The 18,155-nt window shown below is 41.3% G+C and overlaps 1 protein-coding gene across 3 annotated transcripts in view; it reads left to right on the forward strand.

The window, feature by feature from the left end:
• Positions 1–18,155, forward strand: part of RYR3 (ryanodine receptor 3) — a gene marked incomplete at its 5' end in the record, with an annotated part of 560,922 nt that overhangs the window by 241,803 nt on the left and 300,964 nt on the right. For all 3 annotated transcript variants that reach the window (XM_082617154.1, XM_082617153.1, XM_082617155.1), the window contains 2 exons: positions 12,830–12,904; positions 15,209–15,287. In XM_082617154.1, coding sequence (XP_082473280.1) covers positions 12,830–12,904; positions 15,209–15,287 — 154 coding nt within the window. The remainder of the gene's footprint in view (positions 1–12,829; positions 12,905–15,208; positions 15,288–18,155) is intronic.

Below are 18,155 nucleotides of genomic sequence, written 5' to 3' on the forward strand. Positions count from 1 at the left end.
AAAGGTATGATTATTGTATCTTTGTAGTACAGTTTGGTTCCATACAAATTTCAATATTGTTTTTTTCTATGTCTATGAAAAATGCCATTGGAATCTTGATTGGGAATGTATTGAATCTATGGATGGCTTTGGGTAGTATGGACATTTTAACAATATTAATTCTTCTAATCCATGAACACAGGATATCTTTCCATTTATTTGTGTCTTTTTCACTTTCATCAATGTCTTGTATTTTTCAGTGTAGAAATCTTTTACCTCCTTGGCTAAATTTATTCCTAAGGATTTTATTTTTTTGATGTTATTGTAAATGGGATCATTTTCATTATTTCTTTTTCAGCTAATTCATTGTTTACAGTGTTCTTTTCTGTACCAAATCATCACATTGTATTATATTAACCATCACATCACAACCCCACTGGGAAATGATTGATTGATTTTTCTCCAGCCATTGAAGGAGGCAAACATCAGCACAACTGAGATTTAGTTTTGCTTATTTTGGCATAATTTTTTTCAAATTGTAACACATACTTGGTGTTTCTGAGCCAGCCACTCTCCTCCTCCTCTCATAGATAGCAGGGGCCATTTTAATGTGCCTTTCTTCCCTTGCCCACAAAGATTTGCTGTGGTTTCTTGCAGCTCTAGTTGGTGTTACTGTCAGTCCCAGTTGGTTATCCTCTCAATGTCAGTGTGATGAATTTACTCCCTGCACAATGGTGAAAAAATAGATCAGATAGTGCCTCTTCTATCCAAGTCCTGGCTTCTATTCACAGATCAGCAGAGGAGACATTTTTTTCAAAAAAAAACCCTGAAGTTTTTCTCTTTGACAGAAGAACTAGTTGGTAGCAAGAACACTTAGATTTAAGCTAGGCTTTTGAAAGCAGCCATGTGAATAGCACTGCCCAAGTGTTAGATGATTCAAAACAACTCTAAGAGACCTTGCAGATGCAGGGAAAAAAGTAGAATGTTATAAGTGAGAATGCAGAAGGGCATTCTTAATGGCTGGGGACACAGCAACCAGAGTGAGAACAGAAGACTGGAAATGACTGATTGGGGAGGGGGTGACCAAGTAGTGAGAGATGAAAAGTAAAAGTCCCTCCCCCCTAATCTGTCCTGCTTTTTGCCCTCAACTTCATCTCTTCCCAGGCCTTATGAAGTCCAGATTGGTGGGAGAGGGAAGGCCAGATTGCAGGTGACACAGCACAGGAAGGGTCTAGCTGGTCTTGGACACCAAGAAGATGGATGTAGAGATCTAGAGGTCATTGTGGTGGGCCTGGAACTCTTTTTCTACCAAGTTTGAATTGTCTAGAGCCCTCACCACACAGGTTTTACAAAAGAAATTTGTGTCTTTCCACCTGTCACATACATGGCAGTAGAGCTAAGAGGCAGAGAGTTATAGTTGAACACTAGTCCTAGAGCTATCAAGGGCAAGGGGAACAACCATGTTTATTCTTTGCTTTGGTAGGATTCTGGAGAAATGCTAAAAGGAAAATCAGCCACTGGTCCAGAATGATGCTTCTGAGAACAGGGAGGTATCAGGCTGGCCAAAAAGTCCGTTCGGGTTCTTCGTACCATCTTACGGAAAAACCTGAACGAACTTTTTGGCCAACCCAATACTTGCTGACCGTAAGCATCATACCAGTTACTTAGATGAAGGGTCCAGTGTGGCTGGGGAAGTCCCAGAAGGGTGGTGGCTCTCAAGCTAGGCTGTTCGTTAGAATTACGTAGGATACCGGGACCCACCAGAGACCTACCAAATAAGAGTCTTAGGCAAATGGCCCTGCCTTTGGGGCTGTAGTTTTTTTTTCCTCGCTTTGTTTTCATTTTGAAAGCTCTACCAATGGTTCTGAGGGATAGCTGGGATTGAGGAGCACTTCTGTATAATCAACCCATGAGAGGTTCAGGAGAACCATTTCCACTGCCCTCCGAGCAGTGTATGGTCCACGGACACATAGGAAGTATTAAGAGCACCTGTTCTATCCATCCACAGGCCCACACATACACAGAACTCTTTGAGAATCAGCTTCTCCACCTAAGGCCACTTCATATACTTCAAGGAAAGGTCAGGCTTTTGTTTGTTTGTTTTGCTTGGAAATGTGAACTTGACCCTAGGCTTATTTTGTGGATGTAGAGAAAACAGGATGAATTTATCTCTATCCAGCAAGATCATAATTGGGAACAGTGCAAGGGGGTTAGAGGGATGAAGGAAACAGAAGTTGTGTTGATAAAGGACATCCAGGAGAGAAAAATAATTGGTTAAAGAGTGCAGGGGAGAGAGAGGAGGATCAAACAACAAAATATATTTGAGTTCATTTTCTTCCTCATAGCCCACATGACTAGAGGTGTTTGCACACAGTAGGACTCAATAGTGGTTTTATGATAAAAACTTACACCTATTTTGTTAATTCCCAGGATGAATGGTGATTTTTTTTTTTTTTTTCCTAGAGACGTAGTAGATAAAGACAGTATTTGATTTTTCATGTCCAGGTAATCTGACCTTTTAGATGTTAAACTCTTTGTAGGAAATATTTGTCATACGATGCCTTGGGTGAAAGGAAATGGTTGAGCAGAGTTCTTAGTTTTGACCCTATGTGGCCACTGGTCCACCATTCCATCAGAGGCCTGATGAATGATGAGGATGTATGGTTCAAATAAAAACTAGAGCAGTGCCTGGAAAACAGATCTGGCTGACAGGGTCCTTTTATTTAGAGAATGAACTTGGCAATGTCAGATTCTTAGAAATCTGTTAGTGAGCTATAGGAGAAAGGGGGAAAATTAATTCAGAGAAGAAAATAATTGCTTTACCTCTCTCAAAGGTCATCAATCTAAATGTCTTTAATACCCTGACAAATATCTCCTGTCAATTTGCTCCTTTAAAAGATACCATAATAGGAAATACGTTCGAGCTGCCATCCTGGCTGTCTGGTTTCCCTGTGGTGTCTACCTGCAAAGAGAAGCACAGGTGCATCTAGAATGGCCCCGTGCTCAATTTGGAGGCATCCCAATGGCTACCATTTTTCCCCTCAGTGAAGAATGCTTATCCTCCTGTTTCAGAATCAGCATTTGTAAAATCCCAACCCAAGTGGGAACCTCCAAAAGTCATTTAATTTGTTCCCCAAACATTGTGGGTTGGGATGGGAACATGGTTGCATGTGTCCACCATTCTCAAAGAGCCGAGACCTTTATTTTTAAAGACTTGAAAGGCAAGAGATTCGTCAGTTGCCTTTAGTCGTGCATTCGGGGCTCAAATCTGCACCATCTACAGGCTCTTCCTTCTCATGACTTGAAGTGCTCACAGGAAATAATGAACTCGGGGTCATAACAGCAGCTCCTCTGTGATCCCTAAGTCATCTGAGCCATCTCTCTGATTTTCCTCACCCCTTTGGCCACATCTGTGCAAAAGAGAAGCCGTGTAGGCACTTTCCTGGAAGAAAATACCTCCTTGCTGTGCAGGTTCTTGTTACAGATAAGGCTTATGACCCAGAGCTTACATTTACTCACATAAGGCTCTGGCCTTTCATCCTTTTGTCCTGAACTACTTCCATGTGGCTATGAAATTAATGACTTGAACAAAAATGAGATTGCCAAAATCTTCTCACCCAGGAAGAAGAATTCTAGGTGCTTCCGGGAGGTTGGGTTGGCTGAATTCAATGAATGATAAACTATGGAAATGGTAAATTTGGCGTTCAGTGCTAGATGGTCGGGGGATGGATTGTTTGGGTTTTGCCTGTGTTTTCTCTATTTAAGAAGTGAAAGAAAGAAAAGAGACTAACCTGCCTTTGTGCACAGCTTTTTGAGCACTCTGTTCTTGGGCCCTGGGATATGCAGTGATGGTGAGCGAGCAGTACTGAGGGCATGGGAGGTCGGGCTCCTTGAGTCAGGGTCACCCTGCTGACCTTGCTGGGAGGTCAAGTTCTGCCATAGGGCCTCTGCAGACCAGCTTTAGCCTTTTCTCTTTGGGGTTGTACTGTGCCTGCAGCTTGTAAATCGTGGGTCTGTCTTGTCAGTAGGGCAACTGGGCAGACTGTCGTGATCACTGAACATGGGGAAGTGGGCTATCAGACGCTGCACTTCCTCCTCTTTTCTGAACTTCATTAAAATTCTATTTCATGATTTCAGTTTTTAACAGTATCCCAAGAGGCCCATGAAGGATGCCAAGAATGTGGCCTCCTTTTGTGTGTGTTTACCTTAAGGGCCTGCACTGTTGTGGTCAAGTTGGCCCAGACTCACTTGAAGTATTTCTTATAGGGGAAACCTCATTAGGGGACTCCATCCTGATACTGTTGCTTTCTATATAGCCCATGGCTCAGAAATCTTTGACTAAGAGTTTTAGATCCATATTAATCATCCTTTTATAAGTGAAAAATCAAGGTGTCAAATTGTAAGAATGATATCTTAGACTTCTTACAGTGTCTTTATATCCCAAAGTGGGGAACCAAAAGCTGGACTTGGCAATTACCTAGCTGAAGAGTAGGGTATCTGATCCAGGAAAGGTGGTGAAGAAAAGAGTTTAGTTTCCTGTATTGGGGTTTTCAGGATTTCACACATAGTGAAGGAGTTAGGATGGCTAGAAAGTGCTTATGGAATTGCTATTGTCATATTCCCTGACTCTGACTCCAAATTACTAGTCATACTAATCTGTACATGTGCCTTCCCACCCCTGGACTTTGTAAATTCCACTATACTACTTTAACTGTCATTAAAGAGGGAAAATTGTCTCTGTTCCCAGGAATCCAATCCAAGACCTGTTTGGAAAGTGCCCCAACAGTTCCTTCAGTGCCATTTGAGCTGGGGAGTCCCATCTGTCCCACTGATTATGCAGGTCTATCTGTCAACCTCTCCTAGAACAGTGGGGTGCTTGAGTGGGGTCTTGGGAATTTGGCCAGAAGGATGTGATGGCTTGTAGCAGTTGGGGAAGGTAGACCTGGAATCTGATGGCTGGTGGGGGCAGCCTTGGGAAGCATGGAGTAGTGTAGAAACCATGTCTCTAGGGACAAGGGTGGGATCCAAGATGAAGGATCCAGTAAGGGCTGTCAGAAGAGCCAGGATGTTTGAGATCCAAGTGAGAGTGACTCCCTGGGCAAGAGATTTTCCCTATGGAGTCTGGGATAGGCCTGAGGGAACTCAGGGGAGGACAGAAGTGTCTTGGATAAAGGCTGCCTCTCTGGACTTTCTATCCAACACCAGGGTAGGGCTAGACTCTGGAGTCAGTGCCTAACCTAAAGCATTCTAGGTATGCCTTGCCAGCCACCTTTCAGACAGGTGAAGTCATTTACAGAGGATTCTGGCAAATAAATCACCTTGAGCAACTGAAGTTTTAACGAAGAGACAGAACAGTTTTGTAGCCCTCCATTGTTTTAAACACATGCAGCACGGTGTTGCGTCCCATGCACATGGACGTTTTACTGAAATGATCACGTGGTAGTAGTGCTAAAGAAAAATTTGGAAAGGGAAAGTCCAGTGGTTCTACAACCACCCAAATGGCTATTTCATTCTTATAGGTTTCCTTATCATTCTTGCATATATATATATATATATATATATATATATATATATATAAATAGTAGAAGGCATTTTGCATTCTGCCTTTTTCACAATGGTCTATCATAACCATTTTCTGTGTTTCCAGTAGCCTCTGTAAATTATCTCCTTTAATGGTTGCAGGGTAGAACATCCTGAAGAAGCCGCATGTTTTACTAGACAATATTTTTCTTTTGGATAGTCAAGTCCTTTCCAGGTTTTTTGTTTGGCCCATTATGATGCTCTTTTCACAACAGTGTGCAAACCATTTTGCTTTTTTTGAATTACTCCCAGAAGTAGGATTACTACAGTAAAGGTTATTGACTTCTTTATGGCTCTTTTTATATACTACCATCTTGCTTTTCAAAAGAGTTGTATTCAGTGCCACCTTAGAGGGTAGCACCCGCTAAATTGCAACTCTGATGGCATTAAGGCTTTTTCCCCATTTTTGAAAATTTAATTGATGAAAAATGATACATCAAAGTTGCTTTGTCATTCCTTTCATTACTAGAAGAGATAAAATCTCTGCCATATGTTTTAATTTTATTCCTGATATGAATCATTTATTCATATCCTTTGCCCATTTCTTTATTTGATGATTTTTTCTTACATTTCAATGAGATGTTCATCCTTTTGTCAACGTGATACAAAGAATTTCTGTAGTCTATTAAATGTTGACGTTTCCATTGTTCTGAAGTTTAGTAATCTTGGTAAAATCCTGTCTTTTTATTTCCTTTGAATTTATCTGTTGCTTCAGAGCATAGATAAGTATTAGCTCTGTAAAAGAATGTGGACTATTTATTACATGCTAGTTGTCTTAGAGTTTAATTTTAAAATAAATTATTTAACTCTGTTAACCATCCATAATCTATCTTTTATATTTCCTGTGGATCTTACTGAATACTTTTCTATTTTGCTCTCCACGTATCAAACAAAGAGACATTTGCTTAATAATCCTGCCTTCCCCGCATTGTACTAAAAATCTGCTTTATCATATGCTGCATTTCAGATTTGTTTATGGACTGTCTGTATTATGCTACATTCTTCTTTTGAACCATTACCAGAATGAATGAATGAATTTTGCTTTGTAACATTTTCTAAAACTTGGTTCCTTTTCAGAGTAAATTTCTTAATGTTTATGTTTGCAGATTATAGTGATTTTGTTGAATTCCTAAATACCCTACTGGAATTTTCATTAAAAGTACATTAAATCTGTAAGTTAAATTTAGGAGAATAAGCATTAACAAATACTAGTATTTTCATTCTGTAACAAAGTACACATTTCCATTTCACCAAATCAAATTTTGTTTTATAGAGCAGAAGTTTGTGGTTTCATTTTGAAGGTTTAGCTCAACATTTAGGTAAATTCCTAAAATTTTTAATATCTTGTAGCAATTACGAATAGAAGCTTTCGTTATGTTTTCTAACTGAAAATACTAGGTTACTTGCTTTTGCTTCTGCTCTTAGGTGTTACTGTTTTTTTTACTTGTATGGCATCATTGTTATTTAGTTGTCGCTTGTGTCAAAGGAAACCTCCTGGGCGATGTAAAGGGTCTCCAGTGTGCTGGAGGAAACATTGCTCTGTGACCTTCTAGCAAGGCTCCTTTCTTTCTTTGATAGCCTGAAAGAGTGAAAGGGAGGGGAGTGGGGGAGGAAAAGAAAATGAAAGTACACACAGCCACACCCAGGAAGTGATGTCGTGTCCTGCAAGCCCTCCAGGAAGGTAGCCCCCCCAAGCTTTCGCAGCTTATGTTAGATCCACAAGGAGTCTTTCCAGATCCTGGGACCCCCAAAGTGGAATCTGGGGTTCCAGATTATAAAAGAAGGTGGCTTAGAGATCTGACAGTCTTGAAACATTTATGTATGGCTGGAGAGAAGCAGAGTTCCCCTCTCCTTTGTTGCCATATCGGGATTATCTTACTGGGTGACAGTGTCCTCTGGAAACCTCCTAAAGAAATGTCAGTGACAGAATCACTTTTGAAATTACAGATGAGATGATTGAATTAATGATCTAGTGGAACATTTTTCCTCAGGACATGGCATCAGGGTGCTTTTGCTGGCTTCACCGCCTGCTGCACTCCCATCCCATGAGGTGATACCATATATTCTCATTCTGCCAATGATGATAGCCAAGGTCACTCCCAGCAGGGGCAGGGCTGCCATCCCAATGAAGTCTCACAGTCTTGAGGTCTGGATCCCACTTGGGAACAGACCCGTGAAGTCTTCTATATAGCATATCATCTCCTGGAATGTTATCTAGAATTAGCATCAAATAGTGAAAAGAGTTGGTAGAATTTGTCGTTAGACCCAAGTTGAAATCCAAGCTCGCTGCTTACAAGCTGACCATAGGAAAGCTTCTTTTTTTCCATTTGTATAAGGCAGACAAAAGGACTATCTCTCATCCAATTATTATTCATTTGTTCAGGAAATATGAAGACAAAATATGAAAATGAGTGCCTCCTGTTTGCCAGGCACTGATAAAAGTGATGTTGATATGGCAGAGAACACACCAAAGACTCATGGAGCTTATATCCTAGGGGGAGGGAGGGAGGGGAGATACATGTCAAAAACAATCTATCAGCTAATAAACGCCATGAGAAATAATAAAGCAGAAAAAATGTGATCAAGTAAGGGGGATTGTTCTTTTAGAAGAGATGATCAGAGAAGACTTCTCTAATAAGATATCTGAACACAGAGATGAATAAGGATGGAAATGAGCCATGAGAATATTGAAGGAAGAGCATTCCAGGCAGAGGGAAGCATATGTGCAAAGGCCCTGCAGTAGGAGCTTGCTCGTCTGAAGAATAGAGGCAGGGCCATGGGGCTGGAGCAGAGGGAGTGGTGGAGACCCTCCTGCTGGCAGGTGATGCGGTCAGATAGGTGGAGGGAACCAGATCGAGTAAGGCAGGGATCGCAACAGCAGGCCAATTCCAGCCTATGCTTGTTTATGTACAGCCCTCTAGGTAAAAATGGCTTTTCATTTTTGAAAAAGTTGTTTAAAAAAGAAGACTACATGACATATGTGTCCTGCAAAGCCCCAATTATTTACTAACTGGTCTTTTATAGGGAAAATTTGCCAATTCCTGATGCAGGACCTTAGAAGCCATGGTGAGGATGTCACATTTCTAAGTGTGAAAGGAAGCCATTGGGAGAGTTTTGAGCAAGAAAATTAACGTGAGGTGATTGACAGTCTTAAACAGATGGCTCTGACTGCTGTGTTAGCTCAGACTATAAACGGGGCGGGCGCATCAGGGAGCACAGTTAGGGGGTGTTATAGTCAGGGTAAGACAGGGCAATAGGTTGGACCAGACTGGTAGCAGTGGGACAGTGAGTAGTTGGATAGAGAATACATTTTGAAGGTGGCACCGGAGGTGCTTTGGATGGACTGTGGAGTGTGAGAGGGAGGACGGAGTAAAGGATGACTCCAAGATTTCTGGTCCACATCCTCTCCTTAGGTTGTCCTGGAAACGGAATGACAGAATGATCTTTTCTGTCCTTAGTGTTTGATGCCTTCAGTTCTTTTGCCATTTTGTAGTCAGGGTTACCTTCCTAAGGGACAGTTTTGATTGTGACATTCTCCACATAGCACAGGGAGATCAGCTCGGTGCTTTGTGACCACCTAGAGGGGTGGGATAGGGAGAGTGGGAGGGAGGGAGACGCAAGAGGGAGGGGATGTGGGGATACATGTATATGTATAGCTGATTCACTTTGTTATACAGCAGAAACTAACACACCACTGTAAAGCAATTATACTCCAATAAAGATGTAAAAAAAAAAAAAAGAAAGAAAAAGAAAACAAAACATTTACATGATTTAAAAAAAAAAAAAAACCTCTACCAGTGTCCCATTAGCTGTGGAACAGTCAGGTGTGGCCCTCCATAATCTGACAGGCCTGTACCTGCATCCTAACTCATTTCCAGCTGTTCCCTTTCTTCAAACCCAACGCTAACCAGTGAATCGTCCACCAGTCCCCATGTGTACTTCATACTCCCACCTCCAGCACTTTGCCTATATGGGTTCCTCTTTTTTTTTTTTTTTTTAATTATCGTTACACATCAACAGTCTTACTAGAATGTTACTGTCTACCTTTTTCTTTCTTTATAAATTTATTTATTTATTTATTTTTGGCTGTGTTGGGTCTTCGTTTCTGTGCCAGGGCTTTCTCTAGTTGCAGCGAGCGGGGGCCACTCTTCATCGCGGTGCGCGGACCTCTCACTGTTGTGGCCTCTCCCGTTGCGGAGCACAGGCTCCAGATGCGCAGGCTCAGTAGTTGTGGCTCACGGGCCCACTTGCTCTGCGGCATGTGGGATCTTCCCGGCCCAGGGCTCGAACCCACGTCCCCTGCATCGGCAGGCAGATTCTCAACCACTGTGCCACCAAGGAAACCCCCTGTCTACCTTTTTGATAAAGCAATTCCTTAACACCCTCGTTACCCTCCTGGTCTATTCCAATGCTGTTTGTCTTCACCTCTTTGAACAGCGATGTCATTTCTGTTTGTAACATGGTTTTTTATACACAAGCCTTGTCTCCTGCCAGAATACAGAGAGGGAGACAATAGAGGATATGGTTAAATCCCTCGTCTTTGTTAAATCCCAGCTTTGCCCTTGGAACCTGTATGACTTTGAGCAACTTACTTTACTTCTTGCAGCCTCAGTTGGTGCTTCCATAAAATGGAGGTAATTCCATGGTTACTTCGCAGCACTAATTAAGAGATAGAATGAGATGATTCTCATATAGCACTTAGTGTAGTTATGTGCCTGCCATGTGGTTAGAGCTCACTTAATTCCAACTGTATCAATTCACCTTCATTAAGGGGCTGAGGAAGTATCTTTCTATCCTCTTCTTCCTGTTGCTGTGTACTCTGGTTTTGTACACAGTAGGCAAATGAATATATTGTTAAAAAGTACAGTGAAATGAGCCAGGTTTTGGAATTAACTCTGAGTTCAGTTCCCACCATCATCACCACCACATCCAGCTGTGTGACTTGTGGCAAAATCCTTTCCTCTCTGAGTTTCAAATTCCTCACATTCCCAGTGGATGAAATGATTCCTACCTTGAAAAGTCAGGAGGATGAACTATGATGGATGTAAAGCACCTGAGGCATGGTGTGTGCCAATGATAGCTCTCACCAGGATGAGGATTATCAAAGCTTCTGCAGAAAAAGCTCCTTTACCTTTCTGGCATGGAGGCTTGATCATTCCTTAAAGCAGTGGTCCTCAAAATGTGGTTTCTGGACCAGCAGCATAATCAGTGTCATTTTCCCTGGTACTTATTAGAAATGCATGTTCTCAGGTTCCACCCCGAGCCTAGTAAAGCAGACACTGTGGAGTGGGGTCCAGCAGCCTGTGTATTAACAGGCTGATGTGCACAAGCATCTGAGATCTTAGCGGAGGGAAGAGTTGGCATGGGTCGTTCCCTTCAATCCCAGTGGGGTAGTTAAGTCACTCTGCTTTTCCGTTGGCATCATAATTGAGGACATGAGAGCCAGGAGATGTTTCCAGCATTGCCAGAGAAGGGTAGCACAGGCCCCTTAGTGCCACTTTGGGGGTCAGCAACTCCTGACTCTTTACCTACGATTACTCACAGAGTTGACAGGAACAAAGAAGAATTGGAGGAAGGTGTGACCCATGGTTAACAATAGGAAGTATGGTTTAGTGAGTAGTTCAGTTTGAGGCACAGGACTAGTCTGGGAGCATAAACCCACAACATAAGCCATCGGGAGCTATTAATTAACTCGCAACATTACAACTGTCAGTGAGCCTGACAAGATAATGAAAATTCTTCAGTGTGACTGATTTTAATGTAAGCTGTTGACACATTCGTAAATACAGCAACTAAAGTTAGTTCAGATGGTTTCAAGAAATTCAGAAATATTGTGAAGAACATTTAATCCTTCCGTAGTATTAAGGTCTAGAGAGCATTTAAATATCTCTATAGCTGTGGGAAAAAAAGCACAGCCACATTTATATATAGTTACCGGCTTTTTTTTTTTTAACATGATGCCACATTTATCTTTTTCCTTTTCTTTAGGCTCCTTGTATGACATGAAAAATCATCTCTTTGACAGGGTGATTCTGTTAATCCAAATAGAGTTGAAATAGAATTACTTCAGGCCTTACCATCTAGACCTCTGCCTTCTCTCCACCACCAGCTTCCCCTTCATCACCCGTGGCCCTGATAAGGGGTCGACACAGGAGAGGACCAGACCCTCGAACCAGCCCTTGGGCTTGCTGCTATGTAGCTCTAATACATGATGCATAAGAGGTGCCCTTGGCATATGGAAGGAAAATGTCAGAATTTCTGTTTATGATTCATTTTAATCTCAGGCTTTGAACTCTCTTTTTGTCCATATTTGGGGATGGTGGTCTATGTGCAAATATTTCTTCCTAAAAGGGGTGTGTGATCAAAAAAATGTGACTTGTCTCTGAGGGCAGGTTAACATGACAGGGAAGATTTGGGTAAAAGGTTGGAAATGTTGATGCCAAAACATTCTAGAATTTTCTGTAGATTTCAGTTTTCCATGTTACCTTTTCACCTATAACTGGATACATAATAGCCTTGTCTCCTCTCATGTGCTATTCAGTTCAGATCATGGGGTGCCAATCAGATAAGGGGAAAAGTAAGAAGCAGACAGCGGTGGCTTTATGCTGGGCTGTCTCTTCCTCTTGGGCCTCTCCCGCTGCTTGGACTGCCAGAGTGGAGCTGCCTGCTGGGGCACAGAAAGGGCACCTAGATGGACCCTTAACTACAGGATCTATTCTCGCATCACTGGTTGCCCTTTTAAAGCCCTGGATTTCAGAGCCATCTCTCGTTGGTGCAACGTGGGTAAATAGGACCCATTTAAGTGAGTGGGCAGGAGGCAAAAGTGCCTTGAAGAGAAAAGACCACAAGGCACAGACTGTTACCATATGCCTGCCCCCAAGCTGCCTTTTTGTCCCTAGGCTGTAGTTACATCACATTTGTTTCTCTCTCTCACTCTGAACGCTTCTGAGAAGTTTCAAAGGAAGGTAAGCAGTACCTATCTAATTTACGTGCTTCTCTGGTAGAACGGCTCTGGGTTTCCGCTGATCCCGGGCAGGGGCTGTTTTCAAGAAGAGGCCCCACCCACGCTCTCCCAGGGATGTTGCATGGCTGTGGTCACCAGTCTCCCCCACGCCTGTAGGCTGGCCACTCGCTTCTAGAATGAATTCCTTGGGAGCTTCTCGATGGGTCTTTTCTTTGTAGTCTGTCTTCCAAGAATTCTTGTGCTGCTTTGCCGTCAGAGAGGCCGTGCCTGGCCGGTGCTGACATTTCTTGCCCTCCTTCCCCACAGGCTGCACAAGGGGGTGGCCACAGGACCCTGCTGTATGGCCACGCGATTCTCCTGCGGCACTCCTTCAGCGGAATGGTAAGCATCTCTGGATCCCCTTTCACCATTCAAGGAGGAGGGGAAAGATGAGGAGGGGAGAAAGGGCAGGAAACCAGCAAGTGTCTGGATCAGGTTAAGTAATCAGCGGGAATCATTTGAAATGGAAATAACTATAGCACATTACTGTCTTAGCGTTTCCTTCCTGGAACTTACCTCACTTAGCACTTATATATTTGTGTTTGTTTAATGTCTGACCACCTTCCTCCCCACTCCAGAGAAGGACCGTGTCTTGTTTTAAATTTATTTAACTAAACCTAACTCGACCGAGTGCAGTGCCTGGATATACTAGATGCTCAGTAAATATCTGTTGAATGGATGATCAAATAGACCATGGAATAACTGATGACTTGCACATATGACGTATACGAGCATAACCAGCGTAGAAGAAAAAGCAATCAAATGGATTTTTTGTGAAATTTCTCCTCTTTTACTAGCTAAAGGAAATAGGATGGTATCTGGTGCCTTCAGTCCTGGAAGAATTTGAAGGTATTATGTTAATCCAGAGGTGGGAGGCAGCCAAGGAGCAAAGCAGTCACGGGAAGCAGGTCAGGCTTTGATCTATTCAGGGATCTAGAACCAGAATGAACCGAAATGGCGATTACTCACTATAACTTGAAAATTTTTTCAAGTTTTAAATAAATATAATTGGTTAAACACAGATACTGCAGTTCTTTTGCAGGGAGTGTTAAGAGGAATATCATGATCTCAATCAAGTATAATATGTACCAACTCTAATAACCTTTACCCCCATTTCCTACATGTATCATTCTCCCTTGCTATCAGTATAAGGAAGATTTCTTTCTCTAGCCCTAGTGGAAAACTGTGACATTAATTCAAGACTTTATTTTCACACATTTTCCACCTGCAGCAGCTGCAAAGTTTGTCTCAAAGCTTGAACTATCAAATTGGCAGCGAGAGCAGCAGCTGCCTCTTAAATAATTTATTTATTGCAGCATTTTTTTTTTTCCTGAGCACTGGTAAGAAGTTGACCTTTTCAGCCTGAACATTCGTCTGTGATAATCCCTCGTGGCAAAGGACAAAGAACAAAAGTGACCAAATCAAAGGTTATCTGAGCAGGAGATGGGGACAGAGAGTGGGGAAACTTTTGCACCCTGGCACTCTCTAGAATTGAGAGGTGATCATTTATCTTTAAGAATCTGGTGCTTATCCATAGGGTAAATAAAACCCTAATACCTCTCTTTTTCTACCTAAATAGAATAAACAAAAGCTCAAAAAGCACACTTCTGGCTTTGAAAACTCAGGCTAGCATTGTGCTAGAGAGAGGAAGGTTTAACATTATTCATCCTTAGGTTGGTTGCCCCTCACTCCCAAGAAATCCCACTCACGGTTAACATGAGCTCTATCCTGGCCAGTTCCTTTTAGGAGCAGCATTGAGCATGCAGCCTATGAAGATAACTATATAATACAATGATTCTCCATTTTCCTGTTGCAGTGAACTAGAAGTATAACTCAGCAAGTTTGTGCCAAGTGCATATCCGCCTCCCAGTCTAATTCTAAGACCACCCACTGTGCCTGTCAATAAAAGGAGGCAGGGAACAGGCTGTGTACTTCTTTCCTTTATTAAGTTATTTTTTAAAATAATTTTTAACTCTTACATGCACATGTATTTTTATCATCAGACAAAAAAAACCATAGGCATTATTTGAGAAGTTCTAAAGCTCATAGAAAAATTGAAAAACAGAAAATATATAGAAATGGGGGCACCATTGTGGTCGATCCCACTGTCCAAAGACAACTTGTTATCAATTTGGTATAATTCCCTTTAGCCTGGGTGCTAGGCATTTAAGTTTTGCATACGTGGCAACTATAGAAGTACACTATTTTGTGTATATTCCATATTGTTACACACTCTTGAAAAATATCCTTCATGGTAACATAATATTCCATAAAATAAAGTACCAAAGTTTATCAACCTTTCCATTATTGTTGGCCATTTATGTTCTGTTTGTATTGTTCCCAGTTTAAAAGTTTCTCAGAGTATCTTTGAACAAAAACATATTTAATATTTCAAACTTTTTCTGTTTCAAACTTATTCCTCATAGTCCTATGAGTTAAATCACTGGGTCATCAGATAAAACATCTTTGAGGTTTTAAATATTTTACAAAAATATATCCCAGAAGCACTGTAGCAATGAACAAGATAAACAAGCCCCTTTCATAGTAGCTCAATGTTGAAATTGACAACTGGAAGCCAACTAGTGGTGAGATGCCAAGATTTGACTGAAGAGTATGACTTCACTAGCTTCTGCTCTTGTTCCACAGTATCTAACATGTTTGACTACATCAAGATCCCAGACAGATAAACTTGCCTTTGATGTAGGCCTACGGGAACATGCCAGAGGTAAGTCAACATGCCTAGGTCTGCTGCTCAGTGGGGTCTTGGGCTCAGGGCTTTTGAGAAGGGTACTGAATGCTACTCATTTGGGATTCCAAACCAAACTGGTCAATATCAACCTGGTCTGATAAAACTTTGGAGAATTTAAAAAAAGAATGTGTAATGAAAACATAGAAACTAAGAATGAGGGCAAACATAACGTTTTAACCACAGTCTGCCAGAGTCTCAAAGAAAAACAATTTTTAGGGTTAGGAACCAAAAGTAAGTAGAGAAGTTATTCCTGAAAGAAACCAATGGTAATGAATAATCGCTAAAAAGCAAAGAGCGCATAATAAGGGTTTACATAATGAAGTATAATGTTGAGATCAGAAAAGTAGTTCTGGGACTTCCCTGGCAGTCCAGTTGTTAAGACCTCGACTTCCAGTGCAGGGGGTACAGTTCGATCCCTGGTTGGGGAGCTAAGATCCCATATGCCTCGCGGCCAAAAAACCAAAACATAAAACAGAAGCAATATGGTAACAAATTCGATAAAGACTTTTAAAATGGTCCACATTAAAAAAAAACTTTAAAAAGAGTAGTCCCATTTTATTCTGCAGTGAACCAGCTATTTTTAAAGCAGTGTTTCCCAAATGTTAGTCAATGACATCCACCATCGCGGTGTTTGCCATTCCTGTACATCACTTTTATTATTATTTAATTTATATTTTTCTTTACGTTTACTTACTTTTGTACTTATAATTTTATAATAAGACTAAACTAAAATCATTGGTATAAGTAGAAAACTGGTATTGCTTGCCTTAAAAATAAATATAGAGAAAAGAAAATCATGTCACTAAATAATTGAAGAGGTGTTGGCAAATATTAGAAAAGTGTTCATGATATACAAGCTCCAAAGTGAAAACGTTCTGATAGAATCAGAAGGCTTAAAAGTAATAAAAGAAATTTCTCACTATATGATTCAATGTTGTTTAATTGCCCGCCACTGCCAGTGCTATATATCATATACCATCAGATAGTTTGGGGAACACTGGCTGTTTTTTTTTTAGTTCAGTCGAAAATAATGACAGTCAAGTGATAGATCCTAAGAAAGGTGGTGACCAGGAAGATGCAGGTTCTCTCTGGACACCAGAAATGAAGAACAGAGGACTAAGATAATTGTCAACAAATATTTCTAGTTATAGTATCAAAGAAGGGGCTGACTTGCTGTGGGTTATTCCAAAGACCAGTGGAGCAATGGATAGAAGTTGAAAAGAGGCCCATTTCATCTCAATGAAGGAAACCATTTTGTAATATCTGCAAGTATCTAGTAGAGGAGCAGCTGGCCTCAGGAAGGAGGATGTTCCCTGTGGCTGGAAATATTCATGGGCAATCTATCTGCCAAGGGCATTACATACATAATTTCTGCTCTATTTAGAGGTTGGGCTTATGGACCAATCAGGATTCTTGGTTGCAAACAGCAGAAACTAATTCTATTAACTCAAGCAGAATGAGAGTTTACTGGAAGGATATTGTGTAGACCTGCTCTGAAGCTGAGCCCCGGCCTTAGAAAATGGGCAGAAACAAAGGCAAGGGAAGAGCAAACAGCCCAGGTCACACTGCAGGAAGAGTCTCACTTAAAGTCTCAGTCTTTAATATCATGACATTTTCCCCCAAATAGGAAGGGAGTTCCATTATTGGGTAGTCAAACAAGGACAAAGTCCATGTGGTTTTGCTAAAACTACGTCAGTTCAGAAGGGGATGATCCAGATTGTCTGATTTTACAGATATCTAGAAAAAAAAATCTAGAGTTTAACCCATGTGCATTTGCAGTTTCTGCATCATGCACAGTCACATCCAGAACGCCTGACGAGAACCCCTCCCTCTCCTCCGTTTTGTACAGAGCAGAAGAGTGAGCCTGCCTCTTTAGGGTTTTTTTTTTTCTTCCTGAAATCAGATTATATTTGAATTTGATTTGAGGTTGCTTTGTTTTCAGCTAAAGTGTTATTCTTAAAATATAATTTCCTCTAAGGTGTTGTCAACCTTTGCTGAAAATTACAAAATGAGAGAAGTGCCACACATTCTGAGTGTAAGTTGACCTCTAAATATAAACCAGCTGTCAGTCTTAGAGCACATAATCGGAAAAGTCGTATATGGTCATTCTATTTATACCAGTAAAATGACTTCAGACTTTTTGAGAATTGGGAAGAAATTTGAGAAATAACCACTTTCTAGTCATGTGTTCAGGAAACCTATTTTTTAAAAATTATTAGAGCCTCCAATAAAAATAGAGGGAAATAGCAGCCGAGAATACTACTCTTTCTAGCACGTTTTTTTCTAAATTCCTAAAATCAGACTCGGTGTGAATTCTGCTGACAGATTAAGGAAACACATGCACCAACCCAAGTTCAAGGTGGCTGATCAGAAGCTGACTTTGGCAGAAAGAGGCGAAAGTGTTGACCAGGTGTTCATGAAAACCTAGAGCCTAAAATAATTTATTTACCTCCCTCACCCCCAACCCATTTCATATCCTCCTTGAAGAAGACCAGCTTGCTGTTTGCTGGGGAGGAAGAGAGCACTCATGCAGCTCAGATACGGTTCAGTATGGCCTGGAGTGGGTCTTCTCTCTTCAGGAGGAGAGTCACTCAGGATCCAACAGAAAAGCATTGTTTTTTACCCAGGTCATTCTGTGAATGCACTTTTGGCTCAGAAACCTCTTCTGAGTTGAAAACAAATAGTTGCATTGAATCTCTAGGAGAATGTGAGTAGAAGTTTGGAAGCAGTTTCTTGAACATTTCTGGAAACTGTTCCCCCTGCACAGTGGGTAATAAATGATATGACTGACCTAACAGAACTGGTGACCATTTTGCCCTTGATTTTGTTATTGGGTTCTTTCTT

The sequence above is a fragment of the Mesoplodon mirus genome (genome assembly GCF_964341445.2).
Source record: "Mesoplodon mirus genome assembly, chromosome: 4".
Lineage (NCBI taxonomy): Eukaryota > Metazoa > Chordata > Mammalia > Artiodactyla > Ziphiidae > Mesoplodon > Mesoplodon mirus.